This window comes from Desmodus rotundus, chromosome 12, assembly GCF_022682495.2.
Source record: "Desmodus rotundus isolate HL8 chromosome 12, HLdesRot8A.1, whole genome shotgun sequence".
In the NCBI taxonomy this organism is placed as follows: Eukaryota; Metazoa; Chordata; class Mammalia; order Chiroptera; family Phyllostomidae; genus Desmodus; species Desmodus rotundus.
In genome coordinates, this window is record NC_071398.1 from 8,571,283 (window position 1) to 8,587,708 (window position 16,426).

At 50.6% G+C, this 16,426-nt stretch overlaps 1 protein-coding gene across 1 annotated transcript; it reads right to left on the reverse strand.

Annotated features, from left to right (window-relative positions):
- Positions 1-2,841: 2,841 nt before the first annotated feature.
- Positions 2,842-16,215, reverse strand: CFAP20 (cilia and flagella associated protein 20). Its single transcript, XM_024551398.3, has 6 exons — positions 15,856-16,215; positions 6,252-6,331; positions 5,427-5,538; positions 4,175-4,363; positions 3,690-3,800; positions 2,842-3,242 (listed from the first exon to the last, which is right to left on the reverse strand). Exons 1-6 carry the CDS (start codon positions 15,937-15,939, stop codon positions 3,237-3,239), a joined length of 582 nt encoding a protein of 193 aa, XP_024407166.1. The 5' UTR covers positions 15,940-16,215; the 3' UTR covers positions 2,842-3,236.
- Between the last annotated feature and the right edge of the window lie 211 nt (positions 16,216-16,426).

Sequence of the window (16,426 nt, forward strand, 5' to 3'; positions counted from 1 at the left end):
GCCCATTAGTGAAACACAAACGGTGGCCCCCCAGCTTTTACCCTCAGCTCAGGCCCTGGCCTTCAGCGAATGGGCAGCTGAGAAGCAACAAACCAGGCAATCCCTCACTGCAGGGGCAGCGCTGAGTCTAGACCTTGACCCCTACTGAGCAGCCAAGTCTGGCCTGGCCCAGCCACCCAGGGGGACATTATCTGACAGGTCAATGTCCTCTATAAAAAGGGCACTGCCAGCCACATAGGAGGCAGGGGGACCCAAACAGAAGGGAGGACAGGGTTGGCATATGACCCTCATTGTGTGATCGGGTCCTCATTGTGCCCCTGCCATTCCTAGGGTGGGCAAAAGGGGACTCAGACTCAAGCTCCAAGACATTTTTCAGTGAATCCTCTGAGCCTCTGGCACTTGAGGCTCTTGGCTGAAGCTGCTGAGGGGCTAAGGAGTCAGCTTGGGGACTGTTTCCTGATGCACCAGCCTTCCCGAGAGATGCCCCAGGAAGGGGCAGGGCTGACAGACATTTATGGGTCTGGCTGTGGGGAAACAGCCAATGGGCCAACAGCAAATGAGGGCCAAGTGGGTCTGCTCTCCCCCAAGACAAGCCCTGTTGGGAGTCGTTGTACACCTGCCCCCTCAAGTTCATGCCAATTAACTAGCTCTCATTGGGAAGGGAGTTCCTTCTAAAACACACAGCATCCGAGCTGCTGGCTAACACGACTGCCTGCTCCAGTTTCCAGGAGCTGAGGTCCCTGGGGCCCGAGCTCCGCGACAAAGGCCTCTAGCCCCCACAACTGCCCTTTGCTCCCCCTTTCCTGGCCTCCCTGGCCGTTGTCATCTCCCTGGTGGACTGGAAAGCGAGGGCAAGGGGCCGAGCAGTCACTGGTGCCACAATTCAAGCTGGCCCGGGGCCAGCTTAGATAATCCCTCGCATCACCCTCGACGCCCCCTCACTTCCTCTCGGATGGCTATGAGAAGCATCTGGAAAGTCGACAGCTGCTGCCTTCCAGCCCGGAGAGGGCGGTGAGGTAATGGCCATACATAGTCTGACGAGCGCGGGGTGAAGGGGGCTCTGTGTGGAGCAGAGTGCGTTACTGTCTTTCCCCAGGCCTTCGGGAGCACTGCGCTGGTGTCCCGGCACCATGGGAGATGAAGTTAACCGGGTGTTCCTGCCTCCACAAAAGCATCTTTCATCCCACAACAGAGCCCAGATTGGAGGGAAGATTTCAATTCACTCCACACTGGCCTGAGACAAGCAGCTCTGTTGAAGTCCCCGACCACCCCGCCCCCCACTCATTTCTGAGGACTGCTCCTGTAGCCCAGAAAGTGAGGGAGGCGGGCACGTGGAGTCCAACGACAGGAAGACTGATACGGAAGGATAAGAAGCGCTCAAATGAGGCTGGGGCTGGCCCTGGAAGAGCGGCTGTCACCTGGGCTGATGGGGGTCCTGGGACACTGGATGACTGTTCAGAGGTGACCGTCAGAGAAGGGCAGCCCCCGTGGGAAAGGAGGCTCCAGCCTGGGTGTCAGCAGGAGACAAAGGCTTGGGTGAGCTCACCTAAGTGCCAGACACCTGACGGCTGTGAGAAATGCAAACCGAGCCACACCAGGTAGCAGAGGGGCACCTTCCTGTCCACCCCTCCGCCTCCTGCAGCCCTGCCCTCCTCGGAGATTCGGCCGTGCTGGCCCAGGGCAGACTCTGGAAGATAAGGACCTGGGAGAAAGGAGCTTCTGGCTACGTGACTTTTCCGAAGGCAGCAATGGCAATAACAAGTTTAGCACTCTGTGTTTTCACCTCTAATCAAAGTCAAAGTGGCTCCGCCCACAATCCAGCCTCCTCCCGTGGAAGGGCCCCGGAATCCAGACAGAGCGGATAGCTGGGGACAGCACTGTGTCTAGGATGGCCCTTTGTGCCTTTTGACTGACATTTTTATTGCATAAGTATTACCTTCCCCTAAACAGTATTTTTAGTGTACAAAAGGTATGTTACGCTAACCATCCTCCCAGATGCGGTCGCTGTACGAGTCTTGTGTAGCCCTCTGGGCCGTCTAGAAACATCTGCACATGCTCTTCTCTGCCCCAAACTGCTTCCCCCCCCACCCTGGCCACGTTCCATATGGTAGAGTCGTAGCATACATAAGTGCTTAACTTGCATACATGTTTATTTTTTTAATTTTACCTGTTAATTTGAGAGAGGAGAGAATGGAGAAAGGAGAGAGATTTGTTGTTCCACCTATTTATGCATTCACTGGTTGCTTCTCGTATGTGCCCTGACTGGAGATCGAACCTGTAACCTTGGCGCAGCATGGGGACGATGCTCTAACCAACTGAGCTACCGAGCCAGAGCAACTTTTGTAAATTTAACTCTTTGTCTAAGTGAGTACACGCCCCAGAGTTAGTGTGAGGAGGGCACGCAATGCAAGGTTTCAGTTCTCTCACATGAGTCTAGTTTAAAGGAACAGTTTTCCCAGAAGTTCCCAAATTCAGGGCAGGGACCTCATCTGGGGCTCATATAGGGAGGTTGTGACCTGTCCCAATGCTGAGGGGCCCTGCGAGCTGACCGGGACAGAGGGCAGTTGGGACTAGGTGCCATTTTGTCTTCAGCTCAACACAGGACCCCACCCCTAGCGAGAGCCTCCATTCGTCATGCTCTATTCCTGTGCTTTTCCGTTCAGTTTATCTTGGAAGTCGTTCCAAAGCAGTATCTATAGATCCGTCTTGTTCTTTAAGTGCTCACTGCCAGCTATTCCACAGCTCGAATGTATGGGACGCTCTTCGGAAAGAGTTCTATTTTCACACCACAAAGGAAAGAGAAATGTCACCATTAAAAAAGACACAAACTAAGAACAAATGTACAAACCAAGAATACATTTTATTCATTTCCAGATTTTGAGTATTACACAGCATATACATATATTTGAATAACATATAAAACAAAGAACAAACTGTAGGAAGACATGTTGGTCTGAAATTGACACTTTAATTCTCTAAGCTCGTGGTAACGTACCTCCCCACACGCTGGGGCGGGCGGCAGGACAGACTCCGGCAGTCGGGTACCCCCTGTACTTACGATGCAATTACGGACGGCATGGTCACTGGTGTCCGCGACAAGGGACACCGAGTAGTAGACAAAAGAACCACAGCACAGTGAACTAATATAAATATTTTTTTTCTGCATGGTCCTCCAAATAGTTTCCTTTTTAAAACAAGATTCAGGCCCAGGGTCCATCCTTTTAATTGCATTCCAGTTATTGCTGGAGAAAAAACAAACAGAAAAGAGGCATCACTTCAGGTTGTTAGAAGACAGAGGGTCAGTGCCACGGACCCCCTACTTCTGTGACACTGGAATGGGGGGTGCTGAGCTGCGGGGAAATGCGCACTGGTCAGCGGCAGGCAGGCAGGTGCCCACCGCTGTGCTGGAGGAGCCCACACTGGGGCAGATAAAGGGTCCCACGGAAGGCCTGTGGGCAGGGAGCAGCAGGAGGCCCCTGCCCGAGGATGGGCAGGTCGCCTTGTGCAGGTGGAGGAAGAGTAACAGAACCCTTCACAGGACCGTCCCTGAATCGGATCGCGCGATGGAAAGGCAGTCCGTTCTCCGTGTCAGCGTGGAGAGGCTGTGCCGCCGGGCTCAGAGCGGGGCACGCTGCCGAACACAGTGTCCCCACCTTGCTGCCGGGTCGTCCTCAGAGGGGCTGGCTCACCTTCGCCTTGTTCTGCACCGGGAGGTAGAGTTTGAACTCCGCTGGCAGTTCGTCTTCCGAGTACAGTCTGTCTGAGAAGTAGACACGTCGGATGCGACAGTTGGCGTGGATCTGTGGGTGCAGGACTGGTTTTGAGAAACTAACCGTGACTGTCCTTCCTCATTTCCTGGCCCTCCTAGAGCTCCCACCCCATGGTGCTGTCAAAGCTCCATTCCCTTGGCGCCTCCTCAGACTGGCCTGCACGGGACCGGCCTGCACGGGACCGGCCTGCACGGGACTCTGACAGGAGGGACATCTGCTTGTCGTATTTCCCATAGTATCTGAGCCGAGTCCAGAGTATGTCCCAGAACTCTCTGAGGTCCAAGCCCCCTGGCCAGTCACTGGGAAGCTTAAGCCAGAAACCCACTCCCGTGCCACATGGGACACAAGCCGGGGAGAGAGCGCCCCCTCCCGTTCGAGGCTCCATCGGGACAAGCACCCAGCACCTGCACTCTTAGGGTCTCGATGTAGTTGGTGCCGTACGCCCGCCGCGTGAAGTCTGACAGGTTGAACTGAATCTGGTTCCAGCCCTCGTCCAGCCGCATGGGCATGGTGCAGATGAAGGGCTTGACCCGCGTGGTGCTCTGGTAGTTACTCGCCCGGAACCGCCGACGCACGTTCTTGTCATCCAGTACCTGTGACACGTACACGAGTCATGCTCATTCCTTCCTGGAAGACGCTGGCCATCTTAGACAGGAAAGGACCTGACCCCCAAAGGCTGGTTTCCCCGGTTGAGACCCGAGGGAGAACAAACAGACCAGACGCAGGTCACACTGGGTGAAGATGGCCTGGAAGTAGCAATTTTATCTGATTTGTTGCCAAGACAACGCCAGCTGCTAATGACATATGACACACCCGTCAGGCTCTCAGGCCATAAAATGATTTCATAAACTCTCTTCCCCTTGAAAAATAAAAAATGCGAGAATAGAGACCAACAATAACCCAGTATGAAATGGTTACTCCCCACATGGACCCTACTCTAACACTTAGGCTTTGAAATCTTGTCACTAAGATTAGATTTACTGTGTCTCTTTAATAGTTTATTCATTTATTTATTTTCGGAGACAGGGGAAGGAGGGAGAAAGAGAGGGAGAGAAACACTGATCAGTTGCCTCTCGCATGCCCCCAGCTGGGGACCTGGCCCGCAACCGAGGCGTGTGCCCTGACTGGGAATCAAACTGGCGACCTTTTAGTCCATAAGTCAGCTCTCGGTCCTCCGAGCTACACCAGCCAGGGCTACCGCATCTCTTTAAAAACTTGGCATTAAATTATGATTACTAATATCAAATGTATGTTATAATAATTAGGACTGAAAGCAAAATACAACCAGAGACACCGAAATAGAGAACAAACTGAGAGTTACCAGAGAGGAGGGGGGAGAGGGAAAATAGGGGAAGGGCCATCAAGGAACATGTAAAAAGGACACATGGACAAAGCCAAAGGGGGTGGGCTCAAGGGTGGGAGGCAGGAATGAGTGGGGCGGGGGGCATGGTGGGGTGAAAATGGAGACAACTGTACTTCAACAACAATAAAAAAAAAATTAAAAAAAATTAGGGCTGAATCAAGTGTACAGGACAGGCAGAAGAGAAGACACACAAAAGGATGGAGATACTTTGTGAGGGTGCTTTCCCCCTACAGGCTGACGGGACACCCCTCTGGGACAGCCAGGAGCATGTACGTGCCCGGGCACACGCTTACCTGTACTTCAAAGGTAAAGTATTTCTTCAGGTTTTTGATGATCATGACAAGGAATGGAAGTTTAATCCCCAGGGTCTTTTTTGGGTCCGCAGGACACGTGATGTATGTGGTGCTGTGGGAAGAGGAGACACCAACACACACTCCTAGCCGCCCCCCCCCCCACTGGGCGGTGCGCACGGCAATGGCACTCGGCCCGAGGGGTGCGGCAGAGGGCACAGCCAAAAGATCCAGATACACTGACGACAGGCCCCTCAACCCTGAGGTCAGCTAACCCTTTAAAAAAATGCTGGCCTCGGAAACAGAAGCTCAGCACAGGACTAGACATCAGCAATAAAATACCGGAAAACAAAGTCTGACCAGCGGATCTGAGGAAGTCCTTCAAGTGACAGAAGATCCAATTCTGATCCAAGAGAACCAACAAATGATAGAAAACCAAAACTAAGACCGTTGTGGCACCGAAAAGCCCAGCGGCCACCCGCTGGAGGATTAGAACAATACTCCCCCAACCTACCCTGCGCTCACATGCGCACACACACACCCCCTTGGCGCAATATGAGCAACAGGCGAATACTTGCACAGCACCTAATTCGTGCTAAGCAGGTGCTAGGTGTTTCGTACACGTCCCCTTATCTGACCTTCGCATAACCCTATAAGGAAGATGCACTGTTATTACCCCCGTTCTACAGAGGGGGCAGAGGACCCTGCTGGAGGTAAGCTCCTGCACTCACCCCAGGCAGTCTGACCCTGCAGTCTGTGCCGCTCACAGCTGTGTCGCCCCGCCTCCCCGGAGGACAAGGTCTCTGGGAGAACAGAGTGGCAGCCTACCTGACATTGGTCCCTTCAATCTCTAGCACCAGGGACTGGATGTCATTATCAGTGATTCTTTTGATGTGGCCATTCCGCACCTATAAGGAAGAAAATAAGTATTGAAATATTTGGCAACAACTTTGTTAAGATTTTGAAGGCTGAGTGGGACCACTTGAAGAAAACCATATTGGCCCAAAGGGGCATCACACAGAGGTTTGAGACGTGCTACGCTGAAGCTCCTACGTAAGCAAACCATGCTGTTACTGCCGTACCAGGTCCAGCGGCGCCACAGCGGTCACGGGCAGCTTGGTGATCTACAAATCAGGACACATTTCTTTCCGAAGAAATCAACTCAATTCAGACTCAGCTAACACTTAATCAGTTCCTGCTATGCACGAGAACATTCACACACATTCTCTCACTTAATCCTACCAACAGCAACAAAAATCACAATGTAGGTGGCGTTGTTTCCATTTGATCGAGGTGGACACCCAAGGGTGCAAATGACAGCTCCCAGGTCAGGAGTCGGGATTAACAACCAGGTCCCCACTGCCCCATACACTGCTGCAGCCAGAAAGGCCATGTGCTGAGTGTCCCTGAGGAGGAGCAACCAAAAAATGACAGTGTGACCCCCCCCCCCCAGCTTTACTTCAGGCTTCCTCACCTTCTCCCTGAGTTTCTGCTTTTTCAGGTATGAACTCGGGTCCCCTCCGTGCCCCATGCAGGAGCCTTCGCTGGCCCTTTCAGCCCACACTGACCTCCCTTCCCTCTGACTTGTTTTTCGGGCTCAAGCAGCCCGGATGGCGCAGTTCAGCCCTTCGCCCTGCACCGCTCTGGTGGCTGCCTGTGCCGGAAGCACGTGATGGGGACGAGCCAATATTCAACACAGACCCCTCCTCTCCAAATATTCTGGAAAGAAGAAGTACCTTCAAGCAATCAACTCTTAAGCACCTAAGAGGGGCAGAGCCGGTATGTGCAAAAATGCTTCTGAGCCGGGCTGGACTGCCAGGGCTGGATATCAGCATGTGAAAAAGACCAGCCAGGTTTCCAGGTTTGCAGGTTTCCAGCACCATTCATCAGAAAGACGCCTCCCCCCCCAAGGATAGTGAGAATGGCTATGCTGGGCTGTGGCATCCATGATGCAACCCCTTGGCTTTCCATTGGATTTGCACAAGGGAGAGAACCCCCTGTAGAGTCTGTCTGGGAGCTGTATTTTCTTTTATTGTTTGATTATAGTTGTCCCACTTTTCCCCTGCTGCGCACCCCTTCCCTGCCCCCCACCCCCATAGTCAATCCCCACCCCATTGTCAGTGCCCACGGGTCCTTTATACATGTTCCTTGACTTGCTCCTTCCCCTTCTTTCCCCCGTTACCCCCCTCACACCTCCCCTCTGGTCACTGTCAGTTTGTTCTTTATTTCCATGTCTCTGTTTCTCTTTTGCTCTTTTGTTTGTTTTGTTGACTAGGTTCCACTTACAGGTGAGATCATATAGTATATGCCTTTTACCGCCTGGCTTATTCCACTTAGCATAACGCTGTCTAGTTCCATCCATGCTGTCACGAAGGGTGGGAGCTCCTTCTTTCTTTCTGCTGCGTAGCGTTCCACTGTAAATGTACTGCAATTTCTGATCCACTCGGTTACTGACGGGCACTGACAGTTGTATTTTTCAGCATGTCTGAGCCTTGTTACTGTGACTTTGACCCACTCCTGGTGTGGGTGGTGTTCCCCAGGGCACATCTGATAGCGCCGCCCATCTTTTTCTACAAGATGCCACGGAGTCTTGTCTCCTCAAAACAGTGTAAGCTCAGGGGTAGGAACCGCATATTAAGGATAGTTTGTATCTTCTACAACACTCAGTACTGTGCCGGGCATGATGTAAGCATTCAGGCATTTGCTGACTTCTGGAATTCGTCACTCTGGGCCTTGGCACATAGGAATAATTTCAAGAAGGATTTTTTTTTTAAGTTCCTGGATACCATACCCACCACGGATTATCAGAGGAAGCCAGAGCTCCCAGGTGTATCACAAAGCCCATGAGGCTGCCAGCAGGAAGGATGCTCTCCCACAAATCACCCTCTGGTGCCCATCGTCAGAGACAGATTGCGGGGTGGATGCGCCCCAGAGCTCCGCCAATGTGGCATTTTCTGGGGTTCTCAAGGCACAAACGTCACGTGGAAGTGCTTCTCAAACAAAGCTGCCGACAACCAAGCCCCTCCTGCTTTGGATTCTAGGCCCCTTTCCAAGGGAGATTGAGGGCACAAAGGCTTGGGTCTGGGTGGCACATACCAACACGGCCCACCTCATTTCCCCCAGAAGCGCTCCCGTCCGAAGGGGCGACGTTCCCTCTATTCGCTAGCCCGCAGTTGCTGTGGAAAATCAGGCAGTGTTGATGGAGGAGGACTGAGTAGTGAAACTGTTTCCAAATGATGCGATGCAGTCACACTGATAAGAGCAGCCAGTAGTCTAACCAGATGCAAACACCAATTTTATAACATAGTAGGTAATTATTCTCTGTAACTTCCTTTTTCTTCTTTAAAAGGTACATAGGCAACACTCAAACAGATGCTTAAATTGAAAGGATTAGGTCATTAGCACCCAAGGGCTACTCTGGCTAACACGCAACATGCTGCAATGAATCCAACACTGTTCCAAAGCGTGGCCTCAGACCTCACACCCCCGAGGTCTCTCAGGCCAGAGCACGCAAGAAGCCTGCCTCGGCTCCGGAGAGCCTTTAGCCAGATTTCACAGGGAGGAAATGTTAGGAAACTTGCCTTCTGCCCATCTCAAGGTTTACAGCAGATGACTTCACTCCAGCAAACCTGACTACTCAGGTCTGTACAGGGGAAGACTGCATGTAGAAGCCAACAGGCTGGACGCCAAAACAGGCTTTGCGCGTCCCTATGCCTCTGCCTTAGACGCGAGCAAACTCATAGCTGGGCTTCCAGTGGCTTGCTAGAGTCTTCTGTCAGCCACACAGCAGCAACCTTAGTTCTTACAGAATTAACCAGCGTGGGCCCAGAACAAGAGAACTCAGAGGAACCAAGGGAGCTTTCTGAAAGCAGCGCCCCTCAGTTTCTCTGGAGTTTTAACCTGGCTGATGGTGAGACAAGCTAAGTAGAGCTTTGCCCAGGGAGAAAGTTCAGTCCTCAAAGAAGAAAAACAAAAGTATACTCATACCACAAGCTGCCACAGCTTTGAAGTCAAATCACCATATTCTGCCATGTACCATGGCTCCCGTGTACAATGCTCACCCACGTTTTTGACCCAAACGTTCAGGGAAAAAATATTTCGTTTTAATTTTTTAAGTCCATTTATTTACTTATTTATATTTACATATTTGTTTTTTGTATCATAAAGGAATTTTAGCATTTATTTTTTAACATACTATGGCACAAGACATTTTATGTAACAATCACAAGACACAAGGTATTTCAGGTACTACCCATGTATAATATGCATCCTTATTTTTCCTTCAAAAAATTGGGCAAAAAGAGTGTGCGTTATAAATGGCAAAACACAGGGTAAACTGATGTGTTAGTGAATTATGATTTTTCTCCTTTTCTGGATTCAAAGGGCTGCAACTACAAACCCCTGGGAAGAAAAGAGTGGGGGGGCCGGGGGGGGGGGGGGCGCGAGGCAATTACTCAGAGACCTGAGACCCAGCGGGTGGGGAACCGCCCCCCCCCAGGCCTCTCCTCCAGGCTCTACCACTAGAACGAACGAGGGCTGGGGACAGTCAACCTGGGACGAGGCTTCATAACCACCCCAGCAACCTGGCTCATACACATCACAAGTCTTCCAGGAAGCCACCCCCCTCGGTCCAGCTCTGACAACACCCACGGCCTCAGAAAGAAAGCATCGACTTCCTTGCCTTAGCTCCTTCCAGGTCAGAGGTCACTAGGAAGGCCTGGCTTTGAAATGAAGACAAAGTGAACCAGCATTTATTGCTCATGGTGGAAGCAGGTTTTATTTTACTTCCCTAAGTTATAAAGTGACAATTATTTTTGACTTAATTCTTTTTTATTTCCTAACATATTCCCACTATCAAAGTGTGGCCTCCAAGTGTTTTTTATTCTTCTAAACAAACAATAAGTAAAGCCAATCCTACATTTTTAAAAATTAACCCTCCCCCACGCTACAAGCTGGAGGTACTTTAGGAGCTCCGACAACTACGAATCAGAATGGCCCCAGCCTCCACAGACACCAAGGAGGGAACCCTCAAGCCCTTCCTGCAATCCCTCCCTCAGGCTTTCTGCGGTTGCTGGGCAACTAATAAAGAACACTGACTTAAGCCCCAGGGAGGGGGGTCAGGCTGAGGGGAAAAAATACTACTAGGAGAGGGAGGAAGCTGGCCAAAGCGCTATATTTCTACAGGTGCTTTAAAAATAACACTTGGGTTGTATCCATTCCCTGCCCCCACCTTTCCTTTTCTTTTTTTCCTGACTCCACCCACTTACCCTGGCCAGCCCCCAGCCATCTGGTATCCTAGTCTTAATGGCACAGGCTCCAGTGGCCATCAGAGCTGTCCATTTCGGCAAAACCCGTCCGCTAGGGGCTGAACTCTGTCAGAAGACGGGCCGAGGGAGACCTCTGTGGGGAGATTTGGGCATAGCTCCGACTCCAGGCCTTGGCCTTGCAGGCTGCAAAGAGTCAAAGGCTTCTTTCTCCCCTTTTGCTACACTTAACAGGGACTATCTGTCCAGACAGCAGACGGACAACTCTGGGTGTACACAACAAACCCTTAGTTAAAGGAAGGACAATTATGTGCGTTGCTAACCAGTCTCCTCCTAACAGCTCCTTGGAAGGGCACTCGCATCTCAAAGCCAGGCCTTCACCCGGTCATGGCGAAAGCCGTCACTCGGTCATGAAGAGTATCATCAGACTGACCCAGGCAAAGTCTGGAAACGCAGTTCTACTGCCTTCCTGTCCAAATGCTCTCAACTCTACTACTGGAAGTTGCATCAGTTTAACATACACCAACGAGGTTTACTAATTAGACGCTAGGGCGTGGGAGGTTGGGTTTTTTTTTTCCCCCTGGAGACTTTGTTCATTTTTTAAATAAGGAGCAGGAAATGGGAATCTAATAGTATCCAGCAACAACCACAAAAACGCTGGTTCTATCATTTAGTTTGGGGATAGGGGAGGGTCAGCAGCCAGGAGAGAGCAAGGTGGGAGGGAAGAAAGGCAGAGGAGCTTCTGTGAATTAACGTTGTCATCTCACAGACTTCGGATATTACCCGGAAAGACTGAAAATGCTGTTTTACACGGGGGTTAAGTGGGAGGAGAACCTCCTGGTATATTCTTTACAAACCAGAAGTAATGTTTACATTACACATAAGAGCCCTTTAATAAATGCAGTCCTTTCAGGGCCCAGAAACTAAGGGGACATTAAGAAACCCCTAATTTCTCCTGAACTCTTGGTTTGAAAAATTGCAAAGGTTTCTACCAGAAAGCTTGGAGTGTAGCCAGGAAGAGAGATCTGAAGAAGCTAATTTCAAGTGTGACTGACCATGATGAAAAGGAAGGAGAGACTCTGCAAGCGGACAGAAATTAACCCAAGGAAGCGCCTTTATGCCATGACCTAGAGACTTCTGCAGAGGTGGAGGCGTGGGTCCGAGTGGAGGGATATTACAAGTATAAAAGCCTGAAGGTAAGAGGGAGAAAGACTCCTTTTTAAAAAAATTTTATTTATCGATTTGAGAGAGAAACACCAGTCTGTTGTTCCACTTACTCATGCACTCATTGGTTGATTCTTGCATGTGCCCTGACCGGGGATCAAACCCGCAACCTTGGCACATCGGGGTGATGCTCTGAGCTACCCAGCCAGGGCAGGGCTCCTTTCAGTTCAGTAGACAGGAGGCGAGGGGAGGTGAGCCTGGAGAACTGGGGAAGCAGGCACTGGACCACGTTAAGGGTTTTGGACTGAGAAAGCCATGGTAACATGACTCAATTTTTCTAATTCCATATGTCTGGTTTTACTGTGCTTCCTATTCCTCAGCATCTGAATACTGGGATCAAATATAAACTTTTTTACTCTTGAGCAAATTCCTTAGTTTCCTGCCCGATTGAATACTGTATGCTGTAACTCTGTTGCTAAGCACTTTATACACACCTTCCTTCAATCTCCAGAACCAGGAGAGGGAGATGACATTACTACAGGAAGAGAAAACCGAGTAGTTAAGTATTTGCCCAAGGTGGCTCAGCAGAGGACAGGAACAGAGCCCGGCCACAAATCCAAGGAGTCCGACCACATTCTGGCACTGGGGGTTCAAGGTAAGAGGTTATTCTTCCCCTCAAGGAACTTGTAGTATCGTGAGGGATACTTCACTGAAGCTCTCAATGAAAAATTCTTTTAACAGAGTTTATTTATTTAATTTATTTTAGAGAGAGGGGAAAGGAGGGAGAAACAGAGGGAGTAAAACATCGACGTGCAAGACTAACATAGATCAGTTACCTCTCACATGCCCCAACTGGGGATCTGGACCCAAACCCAGGCCAGTGCCCTGACTAGGAATCAAACCAGCAACCCTTTAGTCCACAGGCCAGCACTCAATCCACTGAGCCACACCAGCCATTTATGAGTGAAATAATGTTTAAGTTGAGATTTGAAGGATGAGATGGGGAGAGGGGCTATGAACCTCAAAGAGGCGAATAAGCACAGGAGCTACAAATGTAACCGCGCCCATGAATATGGAGTTTGCAGATCCACTGGTGTTTTGAAAATGATATTCACTCCTCATCTTCATAAGGAGACACAGAGCCTAAACAGAAACCAAACCTAACTTTTCCAAGATTATTCTTCAGAGAAATTCTCTCTGCATAAACTCAGGAAGGAAAACAGTAAAGTCCTGTAAAACCAAAATAATAACTGAAAATACACACTATAACCAATATGTGTCTAGTGGCAAAGGTCAGGGTCATTTCTTTTCTTTTTTTTTTAAAAGATTTTATGTATTTATTTTTAGGGAGAGGAGGAGGGAGAGAGAAAAAGGGAGAGGAACATCAATGTGTGGTTGCCTCTAGTGCACCCTTCCAGGGACCTGGCCCGCAGCCCAGGCATGTGCCCTGACTGAGTATTGAACCAGCGACCCTTTGGTTTGCAGGCCAGCACTCCATCCACTGAGCCACACCAGCCAGGGCTCGGGGTCATTTCTTGATAAATGTAGATAGTCCTTTCCCTTCTCCATCAGGCTTTGCCCTCATTTCCAGGAGCAGGGAAAATAGCTTCTGTAATTTTTTTACCTCCCCATCTATACAATGGCTACCACTTAGCTGTTGTTCAATAAATCTTTGATAAGTATACCAATTCCCAGTGTTTCCCAGACCAAACTGGATTCCCAACACTTTCTGAGGACTTTATAATACAGCCTGTGAATGTGGCCCCCAAATTTTCCTTTTTTTCCATCTCCTTTCCTTGCCCCAGGGAAAGAATTTTGCTTAAAATGAATTTTCTTCTAAAGCGTTCTTTACCAAAACTTACTCCATGTAACCTGCCAGTTGCTCTAATACTAATAATGTTTTCACAGGTGTTTATGTCATTAGGGTACCATCTGACCTCTAGCGGCGTTAAGGGACACAGTGCACCATGGTTACTTTGCTTTTACGTTTCTTGTACAAACATACTGACTAGTCCAAAAGCTGCGTTTGAAAAATAACTAGGGCAGATCGAGCACAGAAGGTTGAAATGGGCCACTCCGATAAAAGTCTCACCTAACAGAAATGCTGAAGCCTCCTGAGCACTGAATTCTTTGTCAGTGAGTTCTCTGACCTGCTCTGAAAACCCTTCCTCCTGAGCAGGTCCCGTTCTCTGTTTCAGTTGCCCTATATTGACACTTTGTTTCATTTCCAAGTTCACCTAGCACTCAAGGTCACTCTCTCTATGCCTTCTGACAGCCCACAACGAAGTCAAGCTACAGCAGAGAAGCCCTTACCGGGTTCTTACAGAGTTTCCGGTTCGCTCACTGTGGGTTCTCTTTGCAGAGGTGCAGTTTCCAGCTTACAATGTTTTATTCCAATGTGAACACCACTGTGCAACTGAAAGCCTCAGAGGTGGAGGCAAAAATTAAGGAACTGCTTTCCATGTAATGCCCTCGGCATTTGCTCTCGACTGTGGACAGAATCAGTGTGAGTGAGCAGAGGGGGTCAGCTTTTTCACTTGTGCGTAAAGCCCAAGCTCGTTACGTTCAAATCTTTCAACTGTCTTATAAAAATGACATTATGAACACACCACCCCCAGAGCTGCTTTCAGAACGCGGAATTTCCCACTGGCAACACGCAAAAGGCTGTCCGTGTTCTCCCCTGGTCCCTAGGAAGCCCAAAACTCACCTGTGGGTAAGGGAAAACAAAAAGTCGTTCTGAGATGAAATCCAAAGTTCTTGGCTTCATTACCATCACGCTGCTTATTTGGATTATTCTACATTCATCTCTATAAAAACACCCTTGGACATACCACCTCTCTTCATTCCACCCTGAGGAGAGCAGTAACGTTATAACCTAAATTACCAGGCTTCCAGAGTGCCAACCTTAACTTAGATTCAAAAAAAGGCCCTGGCCAGTGTGGTTCAGTGGATTGCGCGCCGGCCTGCAAACCACAGGGTCGCGGGTTCCATCCCAGTCAGGGCACATGCCTGGGTTTCAGGCCAGGTCCCCAGTAGGGGGCGCGCAAGAGGCAACCACACATCGATGTTTCTCTCCCTCTCTTTCTCCCTCCCTTACCCCCTAAAAAATAAATAAAATCTTTAAAAAAGAAAAAAAAAGGTACAGCTGACTGTCAGGAAATTTGCACGAGATGTTAAGGATCAAAGTAATAAAATGCAGACCCACCCAAGGCTGCTAGACACACGTGCCCCCTATTCCTCATCGCCTGGGGTCGGTGAAGGGATCACCCTGTGGATGCCTGGATGCCTGGAGAAAGATAATGAGGCTCGTACTCGCCGGGAACTTACTAACCCAGACCAGCCTTTACCACCAATTTTGCAGCCTTCCTGACGGAGAAATCGGGCACTGAAGGAAGGCTCAGTACAGAACCCCGGTCACGGGGCGTGCGGAACAGGTGCCAGAGGCCACCAAATTCTGCCCTGTTTGGAATCGGTAAAGGGAGCAAAGCCACGCAACTCAAAGGTAACAGGTCTGGCTGCGCCTCCACACCGGCGCCGGGCACAAAGGCTCTGCGTCTGCTGCCCAGCACGGCGCCTGGCACGAAACAGCTTATCAGTAAATGTGTGTGAAGTCAGTGAACAGCAGTTGCTTTCATCGACACGCTTCCGAAACAGCCTCCAAGTTGACGCTGGGAGAGGCACTGTCAACGCCACTTTACAGATGGGGAAGCCGACGCTCCGAGGAGCCCACAGACCCAGTCAGGTCTGGGGCAAGGGACCACTAACCTAACCGCAGGACGGCCCCTGGACCCTTAAGCCCCAGCCACACCCACCCACTGTACCGCCCGCTGCTTCCTCGCCGCCGCTGCCTAGCGCCTCAGTCACACCTGGCTGGGGACAGGGCACGGCAGTAACCGCCTGGCCTCCCCCAAACCCCAACTCGATACACCCCGTCCCCAGCCCCGGAACAAGGAGAGGGCGCGGCCTCTGTGCACCCGGCCCCGCCGCCGGCCCCAGCCCCTTACCTTTTTGTCCCAAATCTGCAGGGGCTTGCTGCCGATGCTGTAGAGGATGGAGAGGAAGCCGCTTTGGAACGTGTTTTTGAACATTTCGCAGGCGGCCTTCTGCTCGGCCGCGCCGGAGCGACCTAAATATGGATACCAAGTGGCGAAGGTAAAGCAAGGGGCCGACCCTGGTCGGAACAAGGGACACCGTGCAGCTGACCTCGGGATCGGCAGCCACCAACACCCGGATCTGGACTCAGGACGCTACGTCTGTGAGTTTTCGCTTTCCGACTAACCAAGCCAAGGTAGGATGGAAACCACAGCAACTAGCGGCCGCGCCACTCTGCCCGCCTTAAATGGAGGCAGAGATCCGCCCGGCGCCCAAGACGGATTCCTCCGCCCACTTAAGCCCGCCCCTTTAGAGCGCGAAGCCCAATCCTGCCACGGGGATTACGGACTTCCTGTTCCATCCGCTCTTAAGCCCTGCCCTAGTTCCGCCTCCTCGTGATACAGAACTCCGTTGCCAAGGGACTATTTTTCTCCATCATCGTTTCAGAACTGATTTTGGAAGCGGAAGGAGATAGGGGATTTA